The 17,097-nt window shown below is 38.1% G+C and overlaps 1 protein-coding gene across 3 annotated transcripts in view; it reads right to left on the reverse strand.

Annotated features, from left to right (window-relative positions):
- Positions 1–17,097, reverse strand: part of CSMD1 (CUB and Sushi multiple domains 1) — a 1,238,710-nt gene that overhangs the window by 983,913 nt on the left and 237,700 nt on the right. For all 3 annotated transcript variants that reach the window (XM_089531085.1, XM_089531084.1, XM_089531086.1), the window contains exon 2: positions 10,961–11,177. In XM_089531085.1, coding sequence (XP_089387211.1) covers positions 10,961–11,177 — 217 coding nt within the window. The remainder of the gene's footprint in view (positions 1–10,960; positions 11,178–17,097) is intronic.

The following is a 17,097-nucleotide window of genomic DNA, read 5'->3' on the forward strand; positions in this document are numbered from 1 at the left end:
CAGAGGAAGGCAATTGTCAAGAAAACACCATAATAAGTTTACCTCAGAGATATCTTAAATCTGATTATTTGATGGCACATGGCAACAACAAATGTATTTAACACAAATTTAGACTGATCGCACTTTCCTGGCATCAAGTCACATCACACTCAGTGGCTCTGTATAAGATTGCTCTGTCACTGTGTTTAGATAAAATGGGCTAACTGGGTTAAATATGCTGATGAGGACATATAACTGTATCTCAGCAAAGTATGGAGCTGCTTGGTGTCAGATGGCTGACATGGATTGGCTAGCACTCTGTATTGTATTTATATGAGGCAAAATGATTGACTGTGTAAAATGGACACAGGCACTTGGATCATTACTAACAGTGTGCTGAATCAATTTTACCTTTTTTATAAGCCTTGTGTAAGGAAAATCACATAGAGAAATGTTTTTAACTAGAACAATAAAAAAGAAGGGGAAAAGAAGAAACATTTGACAATGAATACATTATTAGAAGGGAAGACTCTTCCATTTAGCATGTATTTAATCTTAACTTACAGTGATCAGTTTGATAAAGAACATATGAAGATGTGAATATCATACGAAGACATAGAAAACAAATATTCTTATGTTTTATGCACTCATGGCCAAGTCAAATTAGATCTTCCTTGCATGACTCAGAGAAATTAATTGGGCCCTTTTAATATAAGAACCTGTAATAGCAAAAACACTGAATTGTACTGAAAAATATATGTATTTACTGGCACTGCCCATTGTACAGACGGGTGTCAGCTTGCATCTAATATCTCCATCCTGAAAATACAGATTCAAACTCAACTTAAATAAAGCCCATTAGAAAGAATATATGAGCTCACTATGTATCAGAAATACCAAACACCCTTGGGCTTTCTTCCCTGCAAAAAGTCTTACAGTTTTTGCTTAGTTGCTTGGTCAAACATGACAGTTTGATCTACAGGCTAAAAAAGTACTTTGCTGCATATGGCATAGTATTTCTGGCCTTTAGAAAACAATCTGAAACAGGACAAATGTCACAAAGATTGTTCTGACTTCAGTGTTCATTCTCTAAAATGTTTTTCTCAATAACTGGTGCTCTATTTTATTGGGGCTAAATGTACAGACCATTTTCATTAATTAAAATTACTTTTAAAGTTTTAGTCAGTAATTTAAAGGGGGAACATTATATGCTTGAAGTATAGATTTTGATTCATGTACCATGGGATCAATAAAGTGCACATTTCACCAATTCAGAGTGGAGTTTCCTTTTATATTACTTTCAAAACCAATTTCACATAATAATGTTAGTGAACTGGTTCTTGTAATCAGTCCTTATACTTAATAACTATTTGGAAAAACCCTTTGTGCCAAGCTTATAGACTCATCTAAAATGGCTCCTTCCCAAGTATAATTCTCACCTTGTTCCTCATATTTTTCAGAGCTCTGTCTATGAAACAACGCCCAAACTTTTTATTTTAAAAAATTATCATTTTTGTAACTTTTACTTTTGCTTTAAATTTCTGATAATGAGTTCATTGACTGATTTGGGAATAGACATTTTTATTGTGCTTCAGTGCTTCTCATATGTAGAGTTTTAAGTGACATAAATGCAGCACAGTTGAAAGTACATAGCGTCATATACTGTTTTTTGTGTGGCACATCTGTATTGGCATCTTTTGGCTCCACCACTGCTTTAACAAGAAGGATGCACTAGTGTGATTACAGATGCTACTCATAATACTAACCTCTCATATACTGGACTGCCCTATCTTCACTTGTGAAATGTTGATACAACATACCAGCTCTAAATGGATGTGAAAGTAATGAACGTGAAAGCATATTTCCATCCAAGGTAATATCTGAACAGAGATTTAAAAAGCAAAATGAACTTTGACTCTCAATTCCATTATATTTTTCTAAATTCTACTTCTGATCTCATTTCACTTCTTTGTATCAAAGGTGGAAAGACTTGCCTCTTCTCCTATGTGGAAACTTGTATGTATTGTTTGTATTCCCCCTCCACCCATGCATATGCATTTTTCCCAAAATAGGGTGCCAGGGAAAACTGTATGAAAATATATACAACTGAATACAGTTGAGACTCCATATGCACGGATTCTTTATCCATGGGTTCAACTATGCACGGTTTGAAAATATTTCAAGGAATATACATTCCAAAAAGCAAACTTTGATTTTGCTATTTTATATAAGAGACACCATTTTACTATGTCCATGGGGGATCCTGGAACAAAACCACAGCAGATACCAAGGCACACAGAACGCTGTTACTTTTCCATCAAAGTGGTACCTATTTGCATTTTTACAAACTGTTAGGTTGGGAGAAGCTGGTACTAGTGATGGGAGCTGCCTCCATCATGCGGTGCTCGGCTCTCAACCTGCTGACCTTGTGATCGTCAGAGTCACCACCTTAACCACTAAGCCACCACATCCCTATATAGTATCATGCAGAATGAACTAGATAATGTGGCCAGAGATCTTCTTTTGTGTGTGAATTTTTTTTAAAAAAGTTAAGGAATTGGTTAAATTGAACAGTGATGCAAATAGCAAGGAAGCCTGGGTCTGGGGTGTCTCAGAGAAGGACAGTACCTTATGGCATCACATTGATCTATTTTTTCCCAATGTACTGTCCAGGGAAACAACATTATTTGATCATGCAATTCTTCCCAGTTAAGTTTCTCGATCCATTTTCTTTTTGCTTTTTATGTGCTAAGTGTGGTGACTGCTAACCTTCCTAGCAACTTAAATAGCTCTTACATGTAAGAAAATCATGAAAATAACAGGAAACCATGGAGGCAGACTTCACCTCGTAACTTTAAACATTTTCACCATCACTATCCATTTCCCGAGAGACCCCTTTGAAACACCCAAAATATTTCAGTGTGAGAGGATAGACAGCTTCCCTCCATGCAGCATGGCAGAAACTCTATCTCTTTCCTCACTCTTCCTTTCCTGTCTAGTGGGTGGGTAGAACCAATGAGAAGGACAGGTTGTGCTTTTTAGTGCCCTTAGAACAAGATGATTAGTAGGCAACCACCTAGCAGCTGCTGTGGTAGTTATCCAAAGAGAAGATGCTACTTTATCATTTCCCCTCCTGCTATGGACAACAGGATAGGAAGGAGCCTATTTGCCACATTGAAAGGAAGACTATAAATTGCACAAAATACATGCATATACGCCTTAGCACAGACAAGAACTTTAATATGAGGAAGTTAGGGAAAGGGTCCCAGGCCTATTTATATATTTTATCTGCCCACACTTCAAACATCTGCATGGGGCTGAAGTCAATAAAGAGTGACAACAACTAATAAACTGCATTGTGTGCTAGTGTGGGTTGCCTGGTAACCAACAGAAAGCCTTCAAGCTATTTAATGTAAGGTAATTAATTTAATGTAAGATAATTAAATAAACCAAAAATTCTTTCTTACATAGGCCAAGATTAACCCGTAGATCATTGCATGAATTGGCAAGGTTTTCTGATTCACAACAGGGTAAAAATTGCCAGGACATATGGTATTTTTCCTCATCAAATATGGATTACCAAAATGGAAAAATCTTGAAAAAAATCAGTAACAGATTTTTGAGGAAGAGGAAACTCAGGTTCTTACTAGTAGCAAAAATTAATTTCTAAGTTTGAATTATTATTATTATTATTATTATTATTATTATTAGTGTTTATTTATATAGTGTCATAAATTTGCATGGCACTTTACAGAAATCATATATCCTGCCTATGGTACACAATCTAAAAGCCATGGAATATAGTATTATTATTGTTATTATGTAGTCATAGAGTCATAGAATCATAGAGATGGCAGAATCATCTGGTCTAAGCCTATGTTCAGTGTAGGATCTCCAGCTAAAGCATCCCCAGCATATAGCTCTCCAGCTTCCTTTTGAGGAAGTTTAGAGAAGGAGCCGCTACCACCACTCTAGGTAACTGGTTCAATTGCCAAACGGCTCTCAATGTCAATAAGCTCCACATAAAATCAATCGAAACATACCCTCCTGTAATTTCAAGCCATTTGGCCTAGTTCTACGCTCTGGGGCAGCAGGGAACAGGCCTGCCCCCTCTGCACAGTGAAAGCCCTTGAGGTATTTAAAGAGGGTAATCATGCCACCCCTTATTCTTCTCTTCACCAAGCTGAACATGACCAGCATTTCCAACCTTTCCTCACATGTTATATCCTTCATTCCTCTTATCAGCCTCATTGCCCTGCTCCAAACCTGCTCCAAACCTGCTTCAACTCATCTAGATCCTTCTTAAAAATCAAATCAAATCTAAAGGCATCCAGAAATGAACACATTACTCCAGATGAGGCCTGACCAGCACAGAATATGGTAATACAGTGGGCCCTCCTTATACATGGATTTACCATGCGCGGATTTGAGTATACGCGCATGGCAAATCCTGGAAATTGTCCCCAATGGTGGCGCGTGTGCACGCGTGATGCCATTGGGGACAATTTCCCTCCCCTCTCCTCCTCCCCTCCCTCCCTCCTTACCTGCTCCATTGCCACGCCGCCGCCTCCTCCGCCACCGCGGAAGAAGGGCCAGGGGCTGCTCGTGCTGCCCCCGGCCCTTCTTCCATGGTGGCGGGGGCAAGGAGGATGAGGGCAAGCCTCGTCCTCCTCAGCTCCGCTGCTCTTAAAGGGCAAGGGGCAGCTTGGAAGCTAAGAGGCCTCCAGCCAGCCCCCGGCCCTTTAAGAGCAGCGGGGGCGAGGAGGACGAGGCTTGCCCTCGTCCTCCTCCTCCTTGCCCTCACCATGGAAGAAAGGCCAGGGACAGCCTGGAGGCCTCTTGGCTTCCAAGCTGCCCCTTGCCCTTTAAGAGCAGTGGGGGCAAGGAGGATAAGGCTTGCCCTCATCCTCCTTGCCCCTGCCACTACGGAAGAAGGGCTGGGGGTAGCATAAGCAGCCCCGGCCCTTCTTCCATGGTGGCGGAGGAGGCTGCGGCGTGGCGACAGAGCAGGTAAGTAGGGAGGGGAAGGGAGAGGGAGGGAGGGTAGGTAGATAGATAGTTAGGGAAGGAGGGAGGAGGAGAGGGGACAAAAGGGACTTGAGCATACATGGAATCTGGCATACGCGGGGGGTCCGGAACGGATCCCCCGCGTACACCAAGGGTCTACTGTATTATTTCCCTTGACTTGAATAATAATTTCAATAAATCTTGATTATGGTCATAGCCCAGCGCAAGGGGTTGGAGTACATTTGATTAATAACAAAGCAATAAAATATACATTTGTTTAAACATGAAATACATACAAAACATTAAAATACTATGAAAATATTATTGTTAAGATATTATTATTTAATAGTATATATTAAATATTATTATTAAAACAATATTACTAAAATCTTAAAAAGCATTTAAAGTATTATGTAAAGCATACTACAGAGCAATATTCATTAGGTTTGGTCTCTGGCATTGGTCATCATGTGATAAATTTTAAGCACAACTGCACAGAATCTAGTAACATTATATGTTGTCTCAGGATTAGAGTCTCAGAGCAACAGGAAAGTATAAAATTGCCCTGTGCATCCTGGATATTTATACAATATGGGTGCAATGAGGCTAGTGCAATGTCTCTGTAATATAAACATTGTAATAACACATGCCCCATTTTTTCTATATAATCAGAATCATGGGGGCATTGTCTCTTCGAGTAAGAGATCTTCCTATATTAGCCTGCAAAAACAACAGAGAGGGGAGCATAGCATTGTACTAGAGTAAAATAGACTTTTTCAGATGTTTCCCATTTTTTCCCCCTTCAATGAGATAATTTGAGATTTTGCCCAGCCTGTTCCTTAATGATAAATGCTACCTTTTTGGACTGGATTTAGATTCTTTGGTTGGATTCTGACATTCTGAAAAGAAACAAAACAGACAGACTTGAAGCCTGTCCGTCTGTATTCCACATGTAGATACAGCGTAGAAGACAATACACAATAGGGGGTTGAATCCTTGTGTATTCACCTATGCTGAATTATGCTTTTCACAGTGTTGTTTTTTTTTGGGGGGGGGGAATAGGCTCATCATCTTAGGTAACTATGGACTTTACCACATGAGCCTGGTAATGGTCTTAAAAAGAACAGAAAACATATCAGTTTTGGAGATTTTATTGTCACATGTCTCTTCAATAGTGCGATGGGAGCTATTAACTGTTCCATGCACTCTCTTCTACATTCCCTCTTTACTTCGCCTTCCAGCCCTATGACCTACCATCATGCCTTTCTTTTTTTTTTTAAATCAATTTTTGTTTCTAACGCAATCCTGAAGTTATGGGAATGTGATTTGGTTAAAAAAATAAAAGAAGAAGAAAAAGAAAGAAAGTAAAAAAAAAAAAACATGAGAGGAAAAGGAAAACAGGCTGCTTAGGAATAGCACTGGGGAAGAGAGAGGGCAAAGGAGGAGATTGACATTACTGCCCATTATTGGGACTGCTGTGGTAGCAGCTTACACATGTGGAGTAATGAAGGGGTGGTACCACTGACCATTTATTGATGGATTGTCCCCTCAATGAAAATATGCCCTCCAAAGATGCACAGCAACAACAGGTTGGAGGCAATGTCATGTGACAGTTATTGCCAAATATGCTGTTTTCTTTTGCTAAAATTGCAGTTAAAAACCCATTTGTAACAAAGTCCAACGTGACAGGTTGCTATCACAAGGTCCTACTACAAAGGGCTGCAACTACCAAATTAAGTACACTAAATGGGAGATAATTTCAGGTAACTTTTCAACAAATTTCTTATTGGGGACTAAGGGCCTATACAGACCGGCACTGTGTGTTGGCCTTTGTGCAGAAATAGAGCGCAGCATCCTCACACTGGACACACCAACTCCATCTCTAGGGTGCTATACTGGTGCACGCTGGTCTACATAGTGCATGCCATCATGGTATGACTCCAGCATTGCATCTACATGATGCAGCGCTGAAGGGGTGTCATAAAGCTGTGCCACTGTGGCTATGGTGCCTCTTGGAGAATGCTTTTTGCGGCTCCTTTTTGCACTCTCCAGAGGCCAGATCAGGCCTGCACTGTCAGGTTGCTGCTGCCCCAATCCGGCCAGTAAAGGGGCAGCTGCATGCCGCCCATTTGTACAGCCCCTAAGAGAACCTGACATCTACAATATACAAACAGAGAAGAAAGTGAAACTGGCTATTTTCCCTATTAGTTGGGAGTAAAACAGGTTTAACTGTTTTTTCACATGGCAGCAAAATGTTATGGAAAGGAAATGGGTTGATTATTTAAGCTTCCAGTGTGCTAATTAGTTCTGCTTTTCAAATAATTCTATTTTATGGATAATGTGGCTCTGAACAAGTTTCAAAACTTTACTTAAAAAAAACAGGCATCTGAAAGACTGCATGTGGGAGGGGAGTAAACACGAGCTGCGGAATTTGCAGTATATTTTCCTCCAAGTGGAAGTTAAATATTATCAAAGGTCTTAAATGTCATGTGAATTGTAAAACCACTATAAGTGTCTGTTTTAAGGGCTGATATTTGCCACTGATACAACCATTTGCAGGACTTTACTGCCACATTACATTTAGTAATATCTTAGCCTTTTCTGGTAGTCAATTCCACGTGGATTTTACTTCTTTTCCAAAGGCTTCTATAACTGCAATGTTATTTTTGGCAAGACTACATGTTGTATAGAAATAATAATCGTTATCAAAGCAATAGACAGTGTGACACTTTAACTTTGCTCTATGAGGGAAACCAAGCACTTCATGAGGGAAACCAAGCCTAATTACGCAATTGCTTTCGGTTGTTTGTTCTTTAATATGCTCTGTATCTGTTCGTGTATAAGAAAAAGTAGTCAATAAGCAATGCATTTTTAGAAAGCCACAGAATTCTTATTCTCATTCTTAACTTCATTATTGTATCTCAGCAGTGCCATAAGTGTTAATGTTGTATCTAAAATAAACTGCTCAAAGTATAAAATGTGAAGAGTATATCCTTAGAGCTTTTTGTTCTAGTTTAATTATAACTTGCTATTTTAGCAATAGCTCTCATTATCAGTATTTTCCTCATTAGAGTGAATTTCGCAGTAGACATCACTGAGTCACAGATCATCATACATTTTCATGGTGCTTTAAAATAATGACCTACATATCACTCTTACAAAAGATTCCCACGATTTAATATCTAGAAGCCAAGCATTAATGTTGCATCACTGAATGTTATAGGTAACAGCATGCATTTTTGAAAAGCCAGAGTCAAATGAACTAACAGAATTGAACAGCAACATTAGTTTTTCAAGTCCCTGCCCTACTAACAAAAGTGATGAGATCTATGTTTTATAACAGGAAGATCACATGAGTAAAAGGAGATGAGTTCTTTTCTGCCTCTCCTCTCTCCCTCCTACATACACACTTCTCTTTGCCATGAAATCCAACTGTCCTGATTTGGCAGAGATAGTCTGGATTAATCCTCTGTCCTCCTACTTTAGTTGCTCTTAAAATGTGCCAGTTTATTTCTCACTTTCCCCACTTTTTTTTCTCTCAGCTTATTTCAGTTGTTCCAAACTGAGTTCAAAGTGCAAAGATAGTTTGCATACAATTAATTCAGGAAGAAAAGGAAAGCATGGGCAGAATCTTGACCTTACCAGTAGGTTTAGGCAAATTAAACTGCTATATTCTCTCCTGGTTTCTTTGTTCTTTACCATTTTGAATGGACTCTCATATCGCCTGGTCACCTGTGTCCGTTTTCCTCTTAAAATGCTGGAAGGTACATGATATCTGAAATGAAGCTGGTCTGAGCAGAATATAGGTGGCAGCAGGGGTAGGGGAAACTTACTTTCTCCTCAACTGCACTCACACTTTATTGTATGTATATTGTAGACACCCAAATTACCAGCTTAGATTTGATTTGATTTTTGAGGAGATATGATGAAACAAACATGCCTGCAATTCCCCATGATATTTAGCTTGGCTCTAACAATCAGTTAAAGCTTATTAGTTGTATAATGTATTGTGCTTCATAATTTTCTTAATGCTATAAGCAAGAATTTTTGATGAGTTGATGGGAGGAGGCGTTGTCTTTTCAGTTCTTTGGTCTCAAAATCCACTGAAAGAAGCACCAAAGAGTTTCCATATTTGAATATACAAAACAGTTGTTCTAAGTTTTTTTACTGCATAATGTAAATAAATGACTATGAAAAATAACATGTATAACACAGCAGAAATCTAAATATAAAATGAAAACACTTATCATCCCATGGATGACAAGGAATCAGTACAGTACTGACAGAAGTATGAGAATTCTCAATTATGTATATATAAAGGCCAGAAAAAAATATCACATTTAGCTTAAAGCAAAAGAACAGGACTTGTGTAGTATTAACATGTAAGAACATAAAAACTAAGCTGCATTAGTGGGAGGGGATCAAGAATGCCACATATTTATTTATTGTTCCTACCATAGATTAGCTTCTTCAGCTAATAAATTCTAAATTATTCATGGCAGAATACATATTACAGCACAACTAGTCAAAGAAAACAATCAACCATATGTCGGAAAATGGTAACCTATTTTTGGCACCTGCTTAGAACTACATAGCATACTAAACAAGTTACTTATTTACAAGACAGCACATATGGGAGATGGATCACAATCAACCTCATAGCTTGTAAAACCCATATTCTTTTACCTTCCATAATGAACATCTTTGTGTATTACCCACTTACTGATCAATGTGTGCATCAGTCTCCCAATGTCTCTTCTTTAAAAGATATAAAACACATAGTACACACTTGAGCACTTATCAAAACAGTTTAGACTGTATCCCTGATCATTCAGAAAAGTTTTAGTGGGTTTATAACTTTTGCTCATTTCCCTTTTCCTCTGGGCCTCCTTGTGGTCCCCAACCCCAAATCTGCTCAAAGAGATATGAGAGGATAGAAATATAGAATTTTGGGGAATCCCCTTCTCCCATACCTTTTCATCTTACAGAAGCATCTAATGGACAAACACAGCTAGATACAAACCATGCTACTCTGAAAGATGCCTGTATTGAGAACTCCTTTAATATGAATTTTTATACACCTTCTCATACTTTTGAGTACCATATATTGCCTTGTGGCATGATGATTATTTAAGTATACTTAGCTGTGGTTGATCATTATTTCACTTTACCCTTGCAGTCCCTTTTGTCCTTCTACTAGCAGGCAAAACCTTTTTCATGCTCAGACATTACTGCAGCATCTATTTTGTTCTCATCCTGTTGCTGCTTCTTGGTCTCCTTTCCATTCATTGAAAGTTGAAAGGGCAAAGGATATGAATATGACATTAATGGGCAAAGATGGGGATGGCCCTCACCACAACAGAACACTATAACTCTGTGCATAGTTATTTTCAGAGGAGAGCTTCATGAAAGGTGAAAGAAATACTGGACAAACTTCCATGTGCCAAGCTCAAAACCAATGCAGTCTTACTGCCAAGTCTATGTAGCTACCTTACATTTCTTTTCTACAAATAAGCTTGATCTGAACAACTGAATGAGCTGCTCACTACACTTGCCACTTCAAATACTGCTGGCATTGCTAAATTTATTTTAGCAATACAATAAGCTCTTCTGCATAACTATGAGAAATCAGACATTAACTGAACAATCCTTTCTTCCTTTGTCACTTGACAGCTCTCTCTGAAGAACAGAAAATAGCAAGATTACAGCAAACAGGTATTCTGATTTATAGAGCAGAATACTTGGTTTAAGACACTGAAGAAAGGCTGACATTCTAAATGAAGAAATCATTTGATTAAAATAAGTATATCTTTGCTGCTATCAAAAGAAAGCTGCTTCCTTTACATGTATGTGATTTAAGCAATGAAGCTGTCAAACAGAATGGTGAATGTGATTTTTTTTTTTTTGTACACCAATATTATATCACAAGATGGAAGTCTTATACAAATAGAAGTATATGTAGAAATTACCTTACCTCACTTTTAGGTTTCCTTGTTGAGGCTGTCCATCATAAACAGACAGAATATCAAAATCTTCTTCAAGGGCAAAAGTATGAAATGATAATTGTATCCTGTTACGCTCTCCTGTGATAATGATCCATGTGCAATTGGCATAATTTGGATAGCCATGAGGAAATCCCGGGCTTTCTATTGTACCATTTGGACCCTGCACTAAGCCTCCACAGTTCTGACCTGAAAAAGAAGATAAGAAAGAAAACCTATTAGGAAAATATTTCTCAGTTTTAATATTTGTTGCACTGTTATATCTCAGGAAACACAAAAAGATATTCAAATATTTAAAATACGTAAAAGTCAGCATTCTAGATAACATGGCAAACTACAGTAATATCCATGGGAACAAATAGGAGGGATCTTAAAAGATATTTAACTTAAAGGTAGCTTTAATTATAACTGTGGTTGTATCTTTGAGTCCAAACAATATATAATTTTTATATATAAAATTTCTGTTTTTCATCATGAGACTCCTAATCCAAAAGGTTTGGGATAATTTCATCCTAGTGAAAGTATGTAATTCCACCCCTACATGATGAATATTGAACCACAGCATTTAAACTACATGGGTTGGGACTGGGGACTGAACCCTGCAGAACTCTCACCAATATTAAATCCTAAACATTGATGTATTCTTTCTTTCCTGCTTTTTTAGTGCAGTGACTTCTCAAGCAGTAACAGCCAGCGGTAATAAGTAATGGTGCTTAGTGTGATCACATTAATATTGGTAATGCTGAATATGTTGTTCTTGGAATAGCTACACCCCATGCTGTGGCTTCAGTAAAATCTTTATTGCCCAACTTCACATTTCAGCTCAGGTACTAAAATGTTTGACAGTATATTCAAATGTCTCATACTGTGCCATGGTGCTTTAGTGGACAGAATAATGAGCATGAACTGGGACATGAACCAATTCTTACTCAGCCATTATGCTCATTAGGTGATCTTAGGCTAGGAGCATGTCCTCAGTCTAACACGTATCACATGATCATTACCCTGAACTCCTTGAGTAGAGTACATATTTAAATATAGCTCAGAAATATACACACACACACACACACACACACACACACACGCATACACATGGCTATGTAAACATAGGACTTCACTTCTCTTGGCAACGCAAAGCATGTTGAATTTTTAGCAGGAAAAAAGCAATGATATTGGACTACAGAATATGTATGGTCTCTAATTTAGACAGTCAATAAAAGATTCATTTTCTCCTACTTCGAGTCGTGACTGAATTCTAATACTCAACACAGCATGACTGGGCTCCCAGTTTGTATAGTATATCCTACAGAACCATGCAAGGGCATGTAGCTTATTAACAGGCAGCCTCTCAGCAAGTAGCCTTGATTTACAGCAAACAGTTTTTCTATCCATCTTGCTGAGCTCATTAATCCCACAAACACAGATATGGCAAAGCTTAGAATTACACCGAGGCTTAAAATCAATCTGTTTTGTAATGAATAAAATGTCTGTGTTGAGAAAAGTTGTTCAGGGGTAGAAAAAAGACATTGTGTATAAATGCTTGGAATCTCACATGCAGTTTAGGCACAAATATAATCCCAACACTTGCTGTTATATGCAAAACAAAAATTATTTCAGGCTACATTTAAAAAACCACAACTTGCTATGAATAGGTTTCTGAGACTATATCTTGTACTGAAATGCTGTCAAATGCTTCTGGGAGTTTCTAAATCTTAACATAAAGGATTTAATAAAAAGGGATTTGCAGGTTAAAACTAAGGACTAATAAGTAACAATTTTCTACTAAATTTAAATCAGCAACTCTAATGAATAGATATTAAAGCTGTGGGAATTCAGTAGGCCTTTAAAGAGAGAAGGATTTCCTAGTATATCTGCCAGTTGTTCAAACCAAGCCATTATAATGCAGACACTGCCACATTTCTTTTTCTAAATGTAATGCCTTTTACAAATTAAGTAGTTCCTAAAAAATGTATTTATATCCTGTTAAACATAGCTTGAAGCAGGGGAAGAGAACTCTCAGCTGGCAATAGGAAGCTTCATTTTATGAATGCTTCCTTCTTGGTGCATAATGAAGAATGGTATTCTAACAGCAGAGTCAGCTTATCCTTGCCTACAAAAGCACTATTCCCATAACGGCTGCAAGTCCAATGAATGCAAAAAGCAAAGAGTTGGATCATGGTGGAAAATCCTGCCCCCACCCCCAAGTATGTTTATCTACTTGGCTATCTGCAAGGTGGTGTGCACAAGATGAAAGTGTACATATATGCATGCTTAATATGTGATTATTGGCCTTGCTTTTTTCTTTACAACTCCCCTCCCAAAGTATACAGTTTCTGAAATGTAGACACCAAGCAACATATACACTGTTGTTGATTGCCATATATATTATTGGCTTATACCCACACAACTTTATTTGTTTGGCAAAGACAGTTCTGCTTAATCTATGAGAAGGATGTGTATGGATTCAGAAAGCTTATTGCATTTTAAGGATGCTGCCTGCCTGCCTCTGCAGAAATGCAGTGAAATTGGCTGACAGTTGCAGCGATCAGCCCACTGCAAATAAACTGAAAGAATGCCAAGAACCTCCCAACAGCTTCATCAAAAAGAAATATAACTTTGAAAAGTGCTTTACTTCTGGAACTTTGTATCGTTTAGAGAAATGGATGAACAGAACAATACTTTAGATGACCTTTAACCTTTTGGGGTCACTGACCCCTTTGGCAATTACAGTTTTAAAGTTTTGGATACATGGTGTTAAACACATTTTTGAAAGTTTTGTTCTTGTGTGCCTTTAAATTCCTTATAATTTGTGGCAAACCTAAGGTGAACCTATCATGGGGTTTTCTTGCCAAGGTTTGTTCTAAATGGGTTTACCTTTGCCTTCTTCTGAGGCTTAGAGAGTGTGACTTGACCACAGGTTGTCAGGGGGTCTACTGTCTGAGCCCCAGAATTATACGCCAGCATGCAAATCACTACACTACGATGGCTCTCAGATAGTTAAAGAAAAGGAAATTAAGGGTTCCCCCCTTTTTGCATCCAGTTCCCAGATCCTTTAAAACCCACCTGTATATCACATACTACTCCATGGACCACAGGTTCATTGCCTATGTATCATTTAATGGTACCCATTTATCTATCACTCCCCTATCATATATTTTCTCTCTCCCTCCCCCCTCTCTAACCCCCCCCCCCAAATCCATCCATCCATCCATCTCTGCTTTCCTCTCTTGTGCTGTCTTGAACAAGGGCATCATGCCACATAAAAACTGCTTTTGAAACTGAAGGACATCTCAAAAACAGGTTATTAAGAGGTTATTAAATTGAATGGAATGGAGGGATACGGCATTATTGAACATAGCAAAACCACCTAAGGTCCCCAAAATCAGGGGTTTATCGCATGCACTTTTCAGCTCGATCCAGGCACGGGATGGGATCAGGCTAGAATGGGGGGAAACGGATTTTATTGCACATGAAATTGCACTCTGCCAGCCAATTTTGGTACCACAGAAAACTTCCATGGCACCAAAATTGCTGGGATAAGCATGGCTGGGGAAAGGAGGGTGATGGGTGAGCAGCAGCATAGCAGCAATTTCGTGTGCGATAAAATTCATGTCCCCTCATTTCAGCCCAATCCCGTTCCATGCCCAGATTGGGCTGAAAAATGCATAAAATAAACTCCTCAGTTATGTAACACAGTTTTTCTGAGACAAACTTCTGTGGGAGAATGTGCTAACACATGGATGTCTGACAAAATTCACTTACAGCCTGAAAGCCGCAAGTAGCTGGATGAAAATAGGAAATGAAAATAGTGCTTATGCTGCTTTAGCTTTAGCCCACAGTTATTATGGGACAATAGCAATAATAACAGCACACTTGAAAAAAACAATTCTAAGATTTTTTTTTCCAGTGAGGAAAGGCGGTAAATCACCGCACACATTCTTTAGTTGCAGTCATAAGGAGCAACAGTATCATTCTGAAGGAATGCCATTTCATTGTGATAGGTTAGCCTTAGGGTCACCATAAAGTGGAAATGACTTGAAAGCACAAAACAACAACAGTTTATAGCAATAGCAAGTACATTTCTGTACTGCTTATCCGTGCACTTAAGCACTCCCTAAGTGTTTACAAAGTGTAAGCTAATTGCCTCCAACAAGCTGGGTATTCATTTTAACAACATCAGAAGGATGCAAGTCTGAGTCAAACCTGAGCCTTTGGCTGGTATTGAACTCATAACCGTATGGTTTGTGAGTGAGTGGCTGCAATACAGTAATTTAACTGCTGTGCCACCAGGGCTCTTACAACCTGAGATACAAACATTTTTGTAGTGCCTCATTGCCCTGGCTAACAGTCAATAGGCTGTGTACTAGTGTTGGGCAAGATAGCCACAAAAATGCTACCAAACCTAAAATGTGTAGAGTCACTAACACTCTTTCATATATATATATATATATATATATATATATATATATATTTGCATTTACATTTGGCCCTCTGTTTGTGTGGGGGATCCATTCTGGACCCCCTGCAAAAACAGAGGCTCACACATATTCAAGCCTCATAGGCTTGAATAGGGTGTGTGGCCCGAACACACGCTTGCCATTGGAAGTAATGGAGGTCACCCCTCCGTGCATAATCAAGGTTGCAGATCTCAGATTTGCGACTTAGGAGGGGTGACTATATGTTCCATCTCTCTCCCATAATGGGATTCCAGGCACAAATTCATGCAGAAAGACAGGGAGAATTGTAGATCCCCCCCCCCCCCCCCAGTATACTAGCATGAGAGAGATATTCACAGAGGAAACCGCTGGAAATGTTCCTTATGTTGCAGTAAGGCTTGAAAAAGGCTTTCTTTGGTTACAAATGGAAGAAGGGTTGTGGTTTTCCCCCCATTTCTGCATTAGGCACAACTCCTATGCCTCTGGTTTGTAACATACATCTCCCCTTTCTCCCTTAAACCAAGAATACCTTCTTCTAACAAATAAGCTTTTGAAAAATTGATCATGAATGACTCTTGGAAAGATGAAACATAAATGAGTGTAATAAGGAACTGACAATACAGTTGTAGGCATTGTGTCAATGAAATAGTGTTAATGAATAGCAGAAATTTCTACAAAAAAACGAAAATAATTAAGGCCTCATTAAATATTATGCTCACTTAATGGACATATTATGAAGTTACATCAATTATACATTAATGTGTTTTTGAAAAGAATATGCAAATATAAACGTGTTATTCAAACATTCATTCATTAAAGTTACAAAAGAGAACCTTGCAACATTAAATTGGCTGCAAAAAAAAATCCTGGGATAATAAAGGCAAGTTCTAGAATTCTATAAAATACTTTTTTTCCAATAAGCACTTTTCTGTTTTAAATATTCACTTCTTTATAAATATTTTTAATTAATCATTTAACATGCCCTAACCTTAAGATTTTATATGCATTTATGTCTTTTCACCAATGACCTATTAAGTGAGTTTTGTATGACATGCTATGGCTGAGGTGGCTAATGCAGTCAAGCAACTAGACTCACCTGTGTAAAAGAAAATGGATGAAGACAGCATGATATGTGGACAGAATTTCAAGGCTGATGGCTTAAAACCCCATTCTCTTGGTAAACTAAAATGGTCCATCAACTATTCAAGTACTTGTGAGTTTATTCCTCCTACAAATCAAAATTATGTAGGATGTCGTGTAGTACTCTGCTGTGTGCTTGATATATACATATATAGAGTGAGGGGTGATTAAAAAAGAAAGCAATAGCACTTTAACAGCTGAATAAAGTGGAGGCCAAAACATTTTGTTTGTTAAATTTTTCAATCCTGTATGCTAATACAGTTAATGTCTGGGAGAAGGGCTATATTCAGAAGTCATATTACTAGCTCCAAAGGGAGCTTTCGGTATAAAAATATTCTAAAGTGAAGTGCAATTAAAAAAAAAAAAAGATCAACTAAGAAGAATTTCAAAAGCACTTTGTAGGGTGAGCTAAGAAAATTTTTAAAAATAAATTTGGGCCCCAAGACAGATCCAAAGCACCAGCAAGGTTATGACAGGGTCACAGGGATATTAATTTCATTATTTAAAGAGGTTGTTATGCGACAAATATGCTA

This window comes from Sceloporus occidentalis, unplaced genomic scaffold, assembly GCF_023333645.1.
Source record: "Sceloporus occidentalis isolate IW3139 unplaced genomic scaffold, rSceOcc1.0.p SCAF_6, whole genome shotgun sequence".
In the NCBI taxonomy this organism is placed as follows: domain Eukaryota; kingdom Metazoa; phylum Chordata; class Lepidosauria; order Squamata; family Phrynosomatidae; genus Sceloporus; species Sceloporus occidentalis.